This window comes from Zingiber officinale, chromosome 11A, assembly GCF_018446385.1.
Source record: "Zingiber officinale cultivar Zhangliang chromosome 11A, Zo_v1.1, whole genome shotgun sequence".
Classification (NCBI taxonomy): Eukaryota; Viridiplantae; Streptophyta; class Magnoliopsida; order Zingiberales; family Zingiberaceae; genus Zingiber; species Zingiber officinale.
This window is the reverse complement of record NC_056006.1, coordinates 94,705,294-94,719,838: the sequence shown is the minus strand read 5'-3', so window position 1 is coordinate 94,719,838 and position 14,545 is coordinate 94,705,294. Positions and strand designations below refer to the sequence as shown.

The 14,545-nt window shown below is 46.0% G+C and overlaps 1 protein-coding gene across 1 annotated transcript; it reads right to left on the bottom strand.

Moving 5' to 3' along the window:
- Nucleotides 1–11,535: 11,535 nt before the first annotated feature.
- LOC122031607 lies at nucleotides 11,536–13,014 on the bottom strand. Its single transcript, XM_042590703.1, has one exon. The coding sequence runs from the start codon at nucleotides 13,012–13,014 to the stop codon at nucleotides 11,536–11,538; it is 1,479 nt and encodes a 492-aa protein (XP_042446637.1).
- Between the last annotated feature and the right edge of the window lie 1,531 nt (nucleotides 13,015–14,545).

The window sequence follows — 14,545 nt, the reverse complement described above, 5'->3', positions numbered from 1 at the left end:
AATTACTGGTTGGCTCGAGTCCATGGGTATTGACGTCTCTAGGGGGAGGATAGTGAAGATGGTCAGGCAGGATTGTCGACTTGGGAAACGTGCATTTTCCAAGTCCGGAATCCTAAGTCAGGATGGGACGGTTAGGTGGAAGGATGGGAGGGCACTGGGTGAGCTACCACTTCCACGACAGGTTGCTCGTCCTCCTGCTGCTGCTGCATATGGCGAGGAGGATCCAGATCTGCGCTGGCAGATCGCTGAGCTGGAGAGCCGGTTTGACCGCCACGAGGAGATGGTGGCTGCAGAGTTCGATGGCCTGCGCCTCCAGATTGATCAGCGCTTCTTGGCGACACATCAGGCATTTCTAGGATGGATGGCCGGCCATCCACCTCCTCAGCACTCCGCGGGCGAGCTACCCTCAGGCAGCAGCATGCCTCTTCAGGATTCCACTCTTCCAGCTGATGCTGCGGATGATCCTCTTGATGAGGATGTTGGCTGACATTCTCTATGTTTTGATTGTTTTGTTGATACTATGTCTTTGATACATTTATCTGAACTGGATGTTAGCTGTGTTTCTTATATTCATGCTATTTATGATGCTTCACTATTCATGATACACTTATGATGTTTCATATGCCATTGTTTTTCATATACCGTATTTTTTTATGTGGATTAAGATTGAGGCGTTATTGGTTAAAAGGGGGAGGTGCTTGTCAGTCTTATTCATTATTTTACACCTTTTCGGTGTTTGACAAAGGGGGAGAGAATAATTAAGTTTAGAGACGATTTGACCTCTTTGAATCAATATAAAAAAAAGAGGAGAAGGTAACTGAGTTATATCCATCTTAGGGGGAGATCTTAATTTCCCTGAAATTATGGATATGAGAGTTTTTCTGATCTAAACTTAAATTGTGTTGTCAAACAATAAAAAGGGGGAGATTGTTGATACAACTTGATGTTGTTTTGATGTTGACACGATTTAAGTTTGAATCAGATATTAAATTAACTCAGATTAATTACTAATCAAGGTTGACTTGGTTAACCTGATTGACCTGATTGGGAAAAGTCCAAGCGAGGAGCTTGGCACGGAAAGTCCCGTGAGTGAAGCCGGGGAGAGTCCTAACTGGGATGTTAGGCGGTTGGAAAGTCCCGTGAGTGAAGCTGCAATTGGAAAGTCCGTGAGTGAAACCAATCAATTGGGAAGTCCAAGTGTGGAAGCTTGGCATGTATGGTCGGAGAGGGTTCGTAGCTCGTTCGGGGTGAGGGCAGCAAGCTTGGAAGCTTGACTCGAGACTCACGCTTTGATCGGTCTGCACCGATCCGGGCATGATCCAGTTGGGCCAGACCGATCCCAGCTTCGATCGATCTGCAGATCGATCAGCAGGCCGGCAGGTAGTTGGGAAAGTGATACACTGATTCTCACTGTGAGTCATATGATCGGTCCGGGACCGATCGCAAAACCGAGCACATCGGTATCGATCGGTCCGGGACCGATCGATAACACTCGAGCACATCGAGTGGATACCGATCGTCCGGGACCGATCGATGATCCTCGATGGCTGAGTGGATACCGATCGGTCTTACGGACCGATCCGCTGAGTCCTGATCGGTCCACGGACCGACAGATTCGCGTGAAGGGGTGGATCGGTCTTGGGACCGATCGACAGCACCGCGCTGCGCGCACCATCGATGACGATAAATAAGCGTGGATCGGCTCACGACCGATCCACAGATGACTTGTTTTGCATGCGCTTTCTCTTATTGTTTCTGATTCGCAATTACTTTTACCTATTTCGTTTCTAACCATCTGCTGTAAGCTTTCTCGAAGTTACAGGTTACAGATTACTTGATGTTGGGTGAATTCAAATTAAGGATCATTAGTAGAAGGCGACGAAAAAGCTTTTGTTGTGTCTCGCTGCGGACAAACCAGTTTTGGTAGCAACGTCTCGTTTGCGATCTGCTGGCAGCCGTTTGGTCGAAATCAGCTTGACTTGTGCTGATAGGTTCAAGCTCAGAGGTACCAGTGGAAACGAGGATGCCATTGGTGGGAGCTGAGACAATCAGACAAGGAAGAAGCGTGATTGGCGACGTCGTGGACGGTTGCAGGGATTTGCAGGGATTTGCTGCAGGTTTGGCAGAGATCCGTTACAGAGCAGAGAGGCATATGAAGGTGGAGAGGAGAGGCTCTCGTGACAATGCTTTTTGTGCTCTTGCTGTGAAAAACACTGTGGAGAAAAACTCTCTGGAAGATTGAAGCAGTGTGCTTGTTCTTCGCTGATTGTGGCTGTGAGCTTCCTTTGATCATTTCACTTGAGCCACTACTGTAAGTCTTGTGCTTAATTTCTTACTGCTGTTAAAGACTTTGTGGAGAGGTTACTCCACCGAGAAGGAGAATCCTTTAGCCGGATAGCTTCCGGGGTGTGATCTACCGAAAGATCAAGAGGATTTGTCCACCTTACGGACACGCCGAGGAGTAGGGGCAAGTTATCCCCGAACCTCGTAAATCTCTGAGTTAGTGTGCTGTGCTTTCTTGTTTTAGTTTTCTAATTCCGCTGAGCTAACAAAGTTCTTGAAGAAATTTGTGTTTAGTGTTTTTCAAAGAGGCTATTCACCCCCCCTCTAGCCATCTAAGGTCCCAACACTTGATACTCTAATTTTAAAATGATCAAAAATATTAAAAATAGTGTTATTCCTTTCTTATCTCTTCCGCCAACCTACTAAATCCCTCCTCTTTCACCATTTTCCAATTCATCCCCTCTCTCCAGGATTAAAAAGGGACTGATATATTTCCATATCAGACTCACCGTTGAACCTGCTATGATCTTAATTATATCTAGGGATGTCATCAAGTCAAACCGAGCCGAACTCTTGGATGTTTGAGTTTGACTCGTTTATTATGTGAGTCGAGCTCGAGCTTTATTTAACGAATATATTCATGACTCATGAGTTTAATTTTGAGTTTTTATTTAGCCTAAACGAGCATATATAGCTTCCTCCATATCTTGCCACCTGCACTAATGGTTAGTAGTCATCTATGATTACCTCCTTTGTGTTATCTTAGAGATAGGTTAACAGGGGTGTTGGAAACGAACGGATCATCTTTTGCCATATAGTTGAAATGAACCATATCATCGTAAGGCATGAGTTAGATAAATTCTTTTTTAGATAAATCCAAAATATTAATTTTGTACATATATATATATATATTGGCTATAATATTGTCCTCTCCCTGAGCTTTAATTAAATAGGTCTTACAACCCAACAATGATCTCCTATCCTTTGGGTAAAAAACAGATGATAACGTTCATGATGCTTTTTCACGGTTTGTCCCAAAGCGGACGGTATCCAAGTCTCAACGAGGCTATGTCCGCATGTCACTTATTCCTTTTTTTTTTTTTGGATGAATCTTTTTAGATTTTTTTTTAATAAAACTGATCAATTATCCTTTGATCATGAGGGACAAAGGTTTTTGACGCATTTGTCAGCTTAAACACAAACAGAAAATGTATATCAAGTACCGATTCAGTTAAAGTTTCAAAATTGTTATTCAGGGTTAACTTCGCAAAGAAACTCAAAGGAAACAATAGAAAGAGAATAGAAAACTCATTGATCCTGTCCTGAAGCTGAGTAGATAGTCATCGGAAAATAACGTTGGTGTGGGTCTTCGTCTGCTGTGAAGGTGCTCCGCTCCTGCAATCACAAGTCGTTAGTGTCAAGCCGGGAAGGGGTTCCCGATGACGGCCCTCCAACGCTCAAGTCACACAACAGCAGGAGGGGAAAATAGAGGAAGCAAAGAAGTGAATGGTGGTGCCAAAAGACATATGCGCGTACCTCCACAGATGGCCACCTCCCTCCTTATATAAAGCTTCGGCGGGCTGACTGCACACTTCCTGCACGGGCAGACGCGCATTCCCAAACTTTCCCCAAAAGCTAACATCGAGAAAGGATCCCCTGATGTCTTACTATAATGGGGCAAACGCATCTCTGCAAAGGCGGCAGAATCTTCTCCCGTATGATTTTTTGTCCATCAACGCCGTCAACCAGCGGCATCGACTCCCAAAAGGATGTTGGCACGTCTCCCCCGTCTGATTTGTCGATCGTTAGTCTGATTGAACTTCCCTTGATCGACCTGGCCAGCCAATTCTCTAACCTCCTACGAGTATATTTGGGTCTATCGGCGTGAGTGCCTTTGGTCTCAGTGCGTTGTAGGCTCAACCAACCCTTCTTGAATTCTTCCGGCCGATCGGGTTGTAGGCTTGGCCCACCTTCACCGAGCTCTTTCGGCCAATCACCGAACTCTTCCGGCCGACCGGCTTGTAGGGAGTTCGGCTCAGCTAGTCCCTTAGCTGACCACCTCTTGACTTTGACGACCACCTAAGCATTGAACTTCCTTGGAGGTCACATGCCTCCCCTTTAAGTCTAGTCGAAGGAGACTGTAAGTCCGACTGACTGGACAAAATGTTGTGAAGATGTGATTTCCTGCGGGTGTTTTGGTCAACTATGCCGGTCGGCCCACCTTCACCGAACTCTTCCTTTTTTTCTTTTCTTTTTTTTCGAAGGGGTGCTTCTGGCGAGCCGATCAGGCGGCATGCAGGATTGTCTAACCACGAGCTTTCTATCCTTGCTCGGTTGGCTCCTGGAGTTGTTGCCTGGGCGCTCTACGCAAAATCTCTTGGAACTCGCACCAACCCAAGGCATTGATGTGAAGCATGCTTCCTTAATTACTCTGACAACCGCCTTATCGATGCACGCCACGCGTCGCCACCTGCCGGCGCACATTTGAAGTGACAGGCTGGGATGTGACCTTTGTGTTATTTGAATTTTAATGGTCAGATCTGCCTCTAGGTGTTCGTGTTGTCGATCGAACTGGTAGGCGAGGTCTCTTGATGTTTATAAGCTCGTCGCCGCTGCCTTCCTTCTTCCGTGCTTTCGTTTCCAGCGACTTCATCCGTGTTCTTTAGCGATTCCCCCGTGTTCTCCGACAAATCCTTCGTGCTCTCCGGCGCATCCTTCGTGTTCTCCAGCAAATCCCTCTACTTCCCTTGCTGTTCCCGTCTCGGGTGAGTCTATTGCCTTCTTCTGTAGCTCCTTACTGCTCTATCTTCTTTGATTTTCCGGCGAGCCCCTTTTCTTGCCCCTGCCCCCCTTTTCTTTTTGCACTTCTTCCCGACTCCTCTTGTTTCCTTCCTTCTGCCATGGCCAGTGCATCGCAGCCTTCGTCTTCTGCCTCGGGCCCCTGGTACGACACTATGGAGTCCAGGTTCAACAAGGATGATGCTCGAACCCTAGCCAATACCTTTGAACTTCCTCCTAGCTACGAGATCCATGTCCCGCTAGCCACCGATCGGCCTTCCGCTCCGCCGACCGGCTGTGTCTGCTTCTTCCGCGACCAATTTGTTGTCGGCCTGCATGCGGCTTCCCCTTCATCCCTTCATCCTAGATGTTTGTAAATACTTCGGTCTATCCCTTTCTCAGCTAGTCCCGAATTCCTTTCGTCTTTTGTGCGGGATAATTATCTTATTTCGCTTACATCGCATCCCCCTGACCCCTTCGATTTTTCACTTTTTTTATTACCCAAAGCTGTCCGATCAGCCGGGCACCTTCCTTTTGCAAGCTCGACCGAGCCTAGTCTTTTTTGACAGGATGCCTTCTTCCAATAAGCATTGGAGAGAATACTTCTTTTTTGTTCACTTCCCCGACCGACCCTCCTTCCAAATCACTTGGCAACTTTCGCTGGGACCTCAACCTTCGTTGCCTCGCTACAAGAACACTCCTACCTATTTGCTTGCTGCCTCCATGCTAGCTGGCCAGAAGTTCAACATTCACAAGTTGCTGGAGGAAGGAGTCTTGACACTTTTTGGCCTTAGTCCGATCAGCCCAGACGAGCCGATCAACCTAGGTACACCATTAATTTACCTCTTTTCTCTTTATCTAACTGATTTCTTTCTTTATTTTGCAGCCGACATCATGATGCGAGCGCGCTTGGTCAGGCAATCAAAGCTTACCACTGCCGATGTTGACAAGGTAGTGGTTGAAGTCTTGGCCGAACGGGGGTTTCAGCCGACAGATCTCCCTGAGCCGATACTGCCCGAATAGGGGCCTACTCAGGAGCCTGGTGGGGAGTCGAGCCTGATGCCAGTTGGAGCAGCGGCGGCGGGAGCGCTGATCACAGAGCTTCCGATTAATCAGCTAGCTCCAGAAGAGGGCTCGCAATCAGAAGCGCCACTTGAAAATACGCGCAAGAGGCGTCGAGCGGAGAAAGATGCTCGCTCTATGTCTTCAGTAGTGAGGGTCGCCAATCAGCCTGGCGCTTCCGACCAGATATTGTCGGAGGCCGCCAATATCTCTTCTGATCAGACACCTTCCGACCCTCTCGTTGCCTCTCCCGTCGCTAGTCTGCCGCCACTATCGGCTCAAGGCCGCATCCTAAGGTCGAGCATCAACCCCGTACCCTCTTCCTCCCGCGCAGGCCGATCAGCCTCTTCCCATTCAGCCACGACTGACCGGAGACATGTCACAGCCACCCTCCACCTTCCTACCGAAGATCTCTTAGCGCCGGGAGGCTCGGGCGATCAGACTGAACACCGGATCATCATTCGGGGCCATTTGGCCGAGGTGTGGGAAGATGCGCGGGCCCAGGCGGCGGCCGCGCCTCCGGGTGTATTAGCGAACAGCTACACCAGGCAGATCACCGGCGTGAGTTTTTCTTTTAGCTTCCGTACCAATTAATTTGGCTTTGTTTTTGATCCCCTTCTGATTTTGACTTTCGCAGTTTTGGGTGGATGACCTGGCCATGAGCTAGAGGCTCACCTTTGTGGAGGACGAGCTGAAACGGCTGAGGGAAGCCTCCGGCCAGTCGGGTACTACTCACGGTCTAAACGACACTCAGGTGGCTCAGCTGCAGGCCGACTTGGCCAAGAGTGAAGAGCTGCTGATCGCCGAACGAGGTAAGAGCGTTGAGCAGGTTGGGTATATTGACCGACTCAAGAAAGAGATCTCCACCTTCGAGGGCAAAATCACTCTGACCACCAATCGCAAGCAAAGGGTTGTTGAGGACCTGGAGAAGAAAAATGTGGAAGCGCGGGCTCTCGAGCAAAAGTTAAAGCAGACAGAAGACAAGTTAAAAAATGTCGAGGGTTTGCTGGTGTCCGAGCGGCAAGCCCACGAGTCCGAAAAAGCCACTTTAAGAAGCCAGCTATCCGACAAGGACGTCGATCTTGCGGTGGTGAAGGCAGATCTGGAGAGTGCCCGGTCGGCCCTGGAGGCCCATAAAGAAAGAGAGCTGGGCCGATTTGAGGAGATGAAGGTGGCTTACATCCGGTTCGACACCTTTGTGGATAAGTTCGTTGCCCGAGTTCTCCGACTCTTTGGCTGCGCCGTGGACAATATTTTTGATCAACTCAAGAAAAAGGGCCACCTACTGTTGGTTGCTACTCGAAAAGCCTAGAGGTTCCACTGTACAAAAATTTTGTACAAAGGTCTGAACCTTTTCCTAGCTACCATGTGTTCTTTTAAATTAAATTTTGGATCGCCTGCGGAACTTAACACGTTTGATCCAAAACTTAATCTATTCGTTCTTTTAGGTTTTGACTTGGGTCTGCTGCGGAACTTAACATGTTCGACCCAAATCACCTTAAGTTATTAATTCCATTAAATATTATTTTCCATAATTGGTTCCCAGTACTGACGTGGCGAGGCACACGGCCTTCTTGGATATGGGAGCAACCACCACCGACTAGACAAAACCTTTTATGGAAAGCTAATATTTAATTTCCTAAAATAACTTTAGGTTAATCGAAAAGAACAATCAAATCACAAGGAAAAATAAAACAAAAGAACACAACATCGAAAAACATATTCGAAACACTAAAATCATATGCCTCTTGTATTTGGTATTATTTCCAAAAATAACTAGTATGATGCGGAAAGGAAAAATACTAGTTATACCTTTTAGAAAGACCTCTTGATCTTCTACCGTATTCCTCTTCTAACCTCGGATGTTGTGTGGGCAACGATCTTCCGAGATGAGAACCACCTTTCCACCTTCCTTCTTTCTTCTAGATTTCGGCCACAATAAACTCCTCCAAGGATGAAGAATTTCGGCCACCAACAATGCTCCAAGGGATGCTAGAGACGAGGCTGGCTTTCTCTCCTTCTTCTCCTTCCTTGATCCGGCCACAAACAAAAGCTCCACCAAGAGATGAGTTTCGGCCAACAAGAGGAGAGGAGAGAAATAGGGCCGGCCACCAAAACCAAAGAGGAGAGGAAAGAAAAAGAATAGAAGTTCTTCTCATGAAGGCTCCTCTACCTCCTCTTTTATAATCCTTGGTTTTGGCAAATAAGGAAACTTTAATAAAAACTTCCTTAATTCCTTTGACATGAAAAAGAAAATTTAATTAATTAAAATCAAATTCCTCTTCTTAATCAACATGGCCGGCCACACAACAAATCTCCAATCAAAAGAAATTTAATTCAATCAAGAATTAAAACCTTCCTAATTTATTTCCGAAAATTTATAAAAATTTCTCCAATAATTTAATCCCTTCATGATTGGTTTATAAAAAGGAAATTTAATAAATTAAAATCTTTCTTTTAAACATGTGGATAAAAAGAAAAATATCTCTAAAAATTAAAATCTCTTTTAATCTACAAATAAGGAAAGATATCAAATCTTTTCTTAATCTTTTGTAGAAACTAATAAAAGAGAATTATTAATTTTTTAAACTTTCTTTTAAATCATGAACATGGTTAAAAAGGAAAGTTTTTACCAAAATTAAAATCAACCTTTTAATTTACAAATAAGGAAAGAGATTTAGCTCTTCTCTTAATCTTTTGTAAAATCTTATAAAAGGAAAGATTTAAATTTTTAAACTCTCTTTTAAAACATGTTATCCACATAAGAAAAATTTTAAAAAATAAAAATCCTTTTTATTTTAATTTGGGCCGGCCACACCAAACTTGAAGGGCCGGCCACCTTGAAGCACCCATGAACCAAACTTTGGCCGGCCCTAGCTTGGTCTCCAAGCTATCTTGGCCGGCCCCTTATGGGAAGGGTAAGAAGGTGGGTATAGTTGGGTATAGTACTCTATAATTAAGAGGCTATGATAGGGACCGAGAGGAGGAATTGGTTTGGGTCTCCCGATAAAATTAAGCATCCCGTGTTCGCCTCGAACACACAACTTAATTTTATAAATAATAATTTATTCCACTAAAGAACTATTATTGAACTACCGCACCAATCCCAAATTACATTTTGGGCTCCTTCTTATTATGAGTGTGTTAGTCTCCTTGTGTTTAAGATAACAAATGTCCACTAATTTAGTAAGTTACTGACAACTCACTTAATTAATATCTAGCTCCAAGAGTAGTACCACTCAACTTCATCGTCATGTCGGACTAAGTCCACCTGCAGGGTTTAACATGACAATCCTTATGAGCTCCTCTTGGGGACATTCTCAACCTAGATTACTAGGACACAGTTTTCTTCTATAATCAACAACACACACTATAAATGATATCATTTCCCAACTTATCGGGCTTATTAATTTATCGAACTAAATCTCACCCATTGATAAAATAAAGAAATAAATATCAAATATATGTGCTTGTTATTATATTAGGATTAAGAGCACATACTTCCATAATAACTGAGGTCTTTGTTTCTTTATAAAGTCAGTATAAAAGAAATGACCTCTAATGGTCCTACTCAATACACTCTTAGTGTACTAGTGTAATTATATAGTTAAGATAACCTAACACCTAATTACATTACGACCTTCCAATGGTTTGTTCCTTTCCATCATGGTCGTGAGCTACTGTTTATAATTTATAAGGTACTGATAACATGATCTTCTGTGTGTGACACCACACACCATGTTATCTACAATATAAATTAACTGAACAACTACATTTATCATAAATGTAGACATTTGACCAATGTTATTCTTATTTCTAGATAAATATTTTATACCAAAAGCTAGGCTTTTAGTATACATCCTAACACCTACCTGCCGATCTGCCCGGCTCTACGATTGATCGCGACCAGCTCAATGACTCTATCCCCGACGATGCCCTAGCTTATTTGGATTAAACCCTTGAAAGTGTTTCTTTTTGCTCGGTTCGCTAAGTGATCTTTTGAGCTGTACTTGTCTGCCACTGTGTGTATCCGGTTGGCATAAACTTTTAAGGCGTAATTCGATCTTGTCTTATCTTTGACGATTTTCTTCGATATTTCGATGGTCTTTGAATATGATTAGGCGATCGTCTTGTCCTTACTTGTCGATCGATCATACGAGGGCATGCTTTACGCCGCTCGACCGTCGATGACGCGAGGGTTTAAGGTCGCCTCTCGACCGTCGATGACGCGAGGGTTTAAGGTCGCCGCTCGACCGTCGATGACACGAGGGTTTAAGGTCACCTCTCCACCGTCGATGACGCAAGGGTTCAAGGTCGCCGCTCGACCGTCGATGACGCGAGGGTTCAAGGTCGCCGCTCGATCGTCGATGAATCTAAGGTTCAAGGTCGCCGCTCGACCGTCGATGACGCGAGGGTTTAAGGTCGCCGCTCGACCGTCGATGGCGCGAGGGTTTAAGGTCGCCGCTTAACCGTCGATGACGCGAGGGTTTAAGGTCGCCGTTCGACCGTCGATGACGCACTCGATAAGAAATGCACTGGGGGGAATCGAATTGTCTTGTTCTCTTTCTGCGTTCAACAAGAATACATACATGCCCGGTACATGAATTCATTTGCGCACCTCTCATCCAGCTCTGTAAGGTTGGAGGTGGTTGGCGCTCCATGGTCGATCCAGCCTTCTTCCTTCCGCATCTTCTAAATAGTTGGCGCCTGATTGTAGCCTCTCCACGACTTTGTATGGGCCTGCCCATGGGGCCTCCAACCTTCTGATGTCACCGACCGGCTTAACCCTTTTCCAAACTAGATCACCCACCGAAAAGATCTGGGGATTACTCGTCGATTATAGTTTTGCCGCATTCTCTGTCGGTATGCTGCAAGCCGAGTAGCCGCCTTGCTGCGAGTTTCGTCAATCATATCGAGTTCTATCCGTCTCCTCTCGTCATTTCCCTCGCCATAATACCCCACCCGATCGGACTCGACGCCAATTTCTACGGGGACAATAGCTTCCCCTCCATACACCAGATGGAAAGGAGTAAAGTCGGTTTCTTCTTTGGGGGTCGTTCGGAGCGCCCATAATACGCTAGGCAGCTCGTCCACCCAACTACCTCCCAGATGGTCGAGCCGCACACGTAGTATTCGGAGGACTTCCCTGTTGGTGACCTCAGCCTGCCCATTACTCTGGGGGTAGGCCACGGAGGTAAAAGCTTGATGTATGCCGTAACCATCACACCATTCCTTTAGCTCCTGTCCTGTGAACTGTCTTCCGTTGTCCGAGATGAGCTGGCGAGGAATGCCGAATCGGCATATGATATTCTGCCATATGAACTTCTTGACCATACTTTCTGTTATCCTTGCTAGCGGCTCGACTTTCACCCACTTTGAGAAATAATCCACCGCTACGAGTAGGAATTTTCTTTAGCCGGTTGTCATAGGAAAAGGGCCGACTATGTCCATCCCCCATTGGTCGAACGGACATGCGACTGTGGACATTTTTATTTCGGCGGTCGGCCTGTGTGTCAAATTGTGATACTTTTGACAGGACAAACAGGTGGCCACCCTGCGGCTCGCATCCTCTTGGAGTGTCGGCCAGAAATATCCTACCAGAATAATCTTCTTTGCCAGTGATCGTCCTCCCGGATGTCCCCCGCAAGAACCTTGATGCACTTCTTGAATGATGTATTCAGCATCTTCAGCACCCACACACTTGAGCAGGGGACGCGAGAACGCCTTTTTATATAACTGCTCGCCCACTAATGTGAATCGAGCGGCTCGCTTCCGTAGAGTTCGATCGGCCTCTCGGCTCCCCAACTGACCCCCCGACTGGAGGAACTCAATGATGGGCGTCCTCCAATCTTCCGGAAGTGGTATTCCTCCCGATCGGTCAACATGAGCCACTAGGGAGACCTGTTCGATTGGGCCACTGACGACGACCGAAATTACTGTGCTGGCTAGCTTGGCCAGCTCGTCTGCTACTTGGTTTTTTGACTGGGGAATCTTCTGTATAACAACCTCCAGGAAACTCCCCTTGAGCCTTTCGAATGCCTCCGCGTATAGCCTGAGCCGCGCGCTATTGATCTCGAACATTCCGTTTAGCTGCTGGGCCGCCAACTGTGAGTCTGAGTGTAGGAGTACCTTGGTGGCACCGACATGCCGAGCAGCTTGCAGACCGACTATGAGCGCTTCATACTCAGCTTCGTTGTTGGTGGCTCGGTAGTCCAGCCGAATGGATAACTGCATTCGATCTTCTCTTGGAGATATGAGTAAGATGTTAATTCCGCTTCCCTGACGAGCTGATGATCCATCCACGTACACCCTCCATGCGGTTTCTGGCTCAGGACTTTGCACTTCCGTGATGAAGTCCGCCAGTGCTTGGGCTTTTATGGCCGACCGGGGTTGGCACTGGATATCAAACTCATTGAGCTCAGTAGTCCACTTGATTAGCCGACCCGATGCCTCAGGGTTGAGCAGTACTCGACCCAAGGCGCTGTTGGTCATTAAGATTATGGAGTGAGCCAGGAAATAAGGCCGGAGTCTTCGAGCGGCAAGAACTAATGCATAAGCGAGCTTTTCAAGACCAGTGTAACGCAACTCGGCATCTTTTAATATGTGGCTCAAAAAGTACACTGGTTGCTGTATTCCTTCCTCTTGCCTAATTAATGTTGATCCAACCGCATACTCGGTGGATGATAAATAAATCCAGAGAGGCTCTCCTACGATCGGCTTGGCCAAAATAGGCAAGGAACTGAGATATTGTTTGAGTTCTTCAAAGGCCCGGTCACACCCTTCGTCCCAGTGGAACTTGGTTGCTCGCCGCAAAATTTTGAAGAACTGCAGGCTCCAGTCGAATGATTTGGAGATAAATCTTGACAAAGCTGTGATCCTTCCGGTCAACATCTACACCTCTTTTAAATTGTGAGGCGGGGGTCATGTTTTGGAGTGCTTTTACTTTGCCTGGGTTCACTTCGATCGCTCGCTCGGTGACGATGTAGCCCAAGAAACGCCTGCCCTTAGCGCCGAACAGACACTTGGTCAGGTTGAGTTTGATCCCGTAATGTCTCAGAGTCTGGAAAGTTTTTTCTACATATGCACATAGGTCGACAGATTGGAGGGACTTAATGAGGATGTCGTCGACATATACCTCAAGATTCCACCTGATCTGCTTCCTGAACACTTTATTCATCATTCGCTGGTAAGTAGCACCTGCGTTCTTTAACCTGAACGACATGACCCTATAGTAGAACTGTTGGTACAATCATGCCCTGGAAGTTTCAATGTGTTGACAATTGTTTAAGTTTAGGTTAATACGTTGAATCTAACATGTATTGTGAGTTTGTAGGAGAAGTTTCTTGCAGGTCGGAAGACCGGATGCAAGAGAAGTCCAAGAATGTCAAAGATCGGATTCTTGACAAAAGAGTCCTTGCAGGTCAGAAAACCGGATGCAAGGCAAGAGAAGCCCAAGAAAGTCGAGGACTGGATTCTTGGCGAGAGAAGTTCCTGCAAGTCAGAAGGTTGGATGCGTGTTAAGTTCACTTGGCAAAAATCGATTGGTAAATCGATTTAGATATGGCTATGAGGCAAGATGCCTTTGAATCGATCAGCCGATCGATTGGAAGGAAGCCAATCGATCAACCGATCGATCAGGAAGTTTCTGCTTGAAGCACAGAGTGCTTCTTGATCGATCAGCCGATCGATTGGGGTAATCCAATCGATTGAGCGATCGATCCAGGAAGCTTCTGTTCGAAGCACAGAATGCTTCTGAATCGATCGACCGATTGATCGGGGTAATCCAATCGATTGAGCGATCAATCCAGGAAGCTTCTGTGCGAAGCACAAAAACCTCCTGAATCAATTAGCCGATCGATTGAAGTTACTCAATCGATCGACCGATCGATTCACAGAACCATGGCGATTCTGCGATTCCACGAGCGAAAGTCTAAATCGATTCAAGCAATGTTCCAATCGATTGAAGCTCAATGAAATAATCTACACCGTCGATCTTGACGCGATGAATTCCAACGGATGTTTGTGAATCGATTGGGACATAAACCCAATCAATTCACGGCGACGATTATGTGAGAAACGGCTAGTTTTCACATCGTTTAAAGAGCTGGAAGAAAAAGGAGCAACATCATCTTGAGAAAAAATACTGTTCTATTGCTCTAGTTGATCAATCTTTGAAGTGCTCAAGATCTCTCAAGGAATTGAAGATCAAGCTCGCCATCTCCTCACGTTTTCATGATTCACGTCACAAGGAAGAAGCATTTCAAATTTGCAATCTTTCTTTTCTTCTTTATTGTTGTGAGTGTAATCTTTTCTCTTGGAAAGGGAGGCTTGTAAGTCTTGTAAGGTTTCTCCACCTTCGGTGTTAGTCCGAGAATGAGAAGTTTGATAGTGGAAGGGTGATGGTGGTGTGGATCCTTGGACT